Source organism: Nematolebias whitei, chromosome 20 (assembly GCF_014905685.2).
Source record: "Nematolebias whitei isolate Nwh7 chromosome 20, NemWhi1, whole genome shotgun sequence".
NCBI lineage: Eukaryota > Metazoa > Chordata > Actinopteri > Cyprinodontiformes > Rivulidae > Nematolebias > Nematolebias whitei.
In genome coordinates, this window is record NC_056517.1 from 40439964 (window position 1) to 40441695 (window position 1732).

Consider the following 1732-nt stretch of genomic DNA (forward strand, 5'->3'; position numbering starts at 1 on the left):
ACGGGAGCTAGCCTCTGTGGTTCCGCGCTGTCTAAGGGGACCTGGCTAGCTACTGGTTTATCTACAGCGCAGAGCCGAGCTTCCAGTTCAGACAGCCTCTCCTCCAAAGCTACCATAAGACTACATTTGTTACATGTATCATTACCACTAAAGGAGGCAGAGGAGTAACTAAACATCTGACACACGGAGCAAGAGAGAACAGGAAGCAGGGAGAGAAGCAGCAGCCATGCTAAGCTAACGCTAGCAGGAGCTAGCAGAGCCAAATACACCAATAAAAACCGGGAAGTGTTGAAAGATAAGAGTTGTTTTAAGCACTATCCAACTGTAGAGAAACAACTGTACTGAGGCTGTTTGTGAACTAGAATGAAAAACTGTGCAAAAGACATAAATCCAGAAAACAGAGATGACTCGAGCAAACAATTCACTTGAGCTACCAACAGACAAACAGGAAGTGTCACAATACGTCTCACCACGAACGTGCACTATGTGGGCGGAGCTTCTGTAGAACCGAAACAACGTAACAAATCCTGCATTTCATGTAAACTCAACTGAGTGTAGGTTTGTGAAAGATCAAAGGTCACAATATGGATGTAAATGTTTCCACATCTGTCTGTTGTGTTTGTCTCTGTGCAGCGGTGTCATCTCCATCCTCCTTCACCCTGAAGACAAACACCATCAGCACCACCGTCCCCAACTCTTACTACCCAGGTAACCCACACACTTGAACTCATCATACCGAGACAGTGATTTGACTTCCTGTCACAGTTATCTCAGTGCTGAGCCAATCACAGTGAAGTATAAAAACAGCACATCTACACCCGGGAATTTTCTTGTACCTTAATCAGGATTATATTAAATGAAACTGATCAATGTAATCCTGTTTTCCACCAAAACCTCAAAAGCTTCTCCACCTTAATGAAGCCACACATGCTCCTTCCACACCTCTGGATTTGTTTGACCAAGTCAAAAACATCCAGAGTCTAGTCAACTAAAAGGGAATAACAGAAATGTGGTGCTACCACAACATAGTCATCAAACCATCAGCTGACATTCAGTTAACGTTCAACTCACATTCAACTGATATTCAGCTGAAATTCAGCTAGCATTTAGCTAACATTCAGCTGACATTCTTCAAATATTTAGCTGATATTCAGCTTACATTCAGCTGACGTTCTTCAAACTTTCAGCTGAAATTCAGCTAACATTCAGCTGACATTCAGATACCATTCAGCTGATATTCAGCTAACATTCAGCTGATTTTCAGCAGATATTCACCTAACATTCAGCTGAAATTCAGCAGACATTCAGCTTACATTCAGCTGACATTCTTCAAACATTCAGCTGAAATTCAGCTACCATTCAGCTTATATTCAGCTAACATTCAGCTGATATTCAGCAGATATTCACCTAACATTCAGCTGACATTCAGTTAATATTCAGCTCACATTCAGCTAACATTCAGCTGACATTCAGTTGACATTCTGCTGACATTCTACAAACATTCGGCTGACATTCATCTGTAATTCAGCTAACAATCAGCTAATATTCAGATGATATTCAGCAGGCATTTAGATAGCATTCAGCTAACATTCAGCTGACATTCAGTTAACATTCAGCTGACATTCAGCTAACATTCAGCTGACATTCCGCTAATATTCAGATGATATTCAGCAGGCATTCAGCTAACATTGATCTAACATTCAGCTAACATTCAGCTGATATTCAGCTAACA

General features: G+C 41.2%; 1 protein-coding gene across 1 annotated transcript in view; it reads left to right on the plus strand.

Moving 5' to 3' along the window:
* Positions 1-633: 633 nt before the first annotated feature.
* Positions 634-1732, plus strand: part of LOC119426470 (receptor-type tyrosine-protein phosphatase mu) — a gene marked incomplete at its 5' end in the record, with an annotated part of 46197 nt that continues 45098 nt past the window's right edge. Inside the window, 1 exon segment of the mRNA XM_037694031.1 lies at positions 634-708. Within this exon segment, the coding sequence (XP_037549959.1) occupies positions 634-708 (75 nt within the window).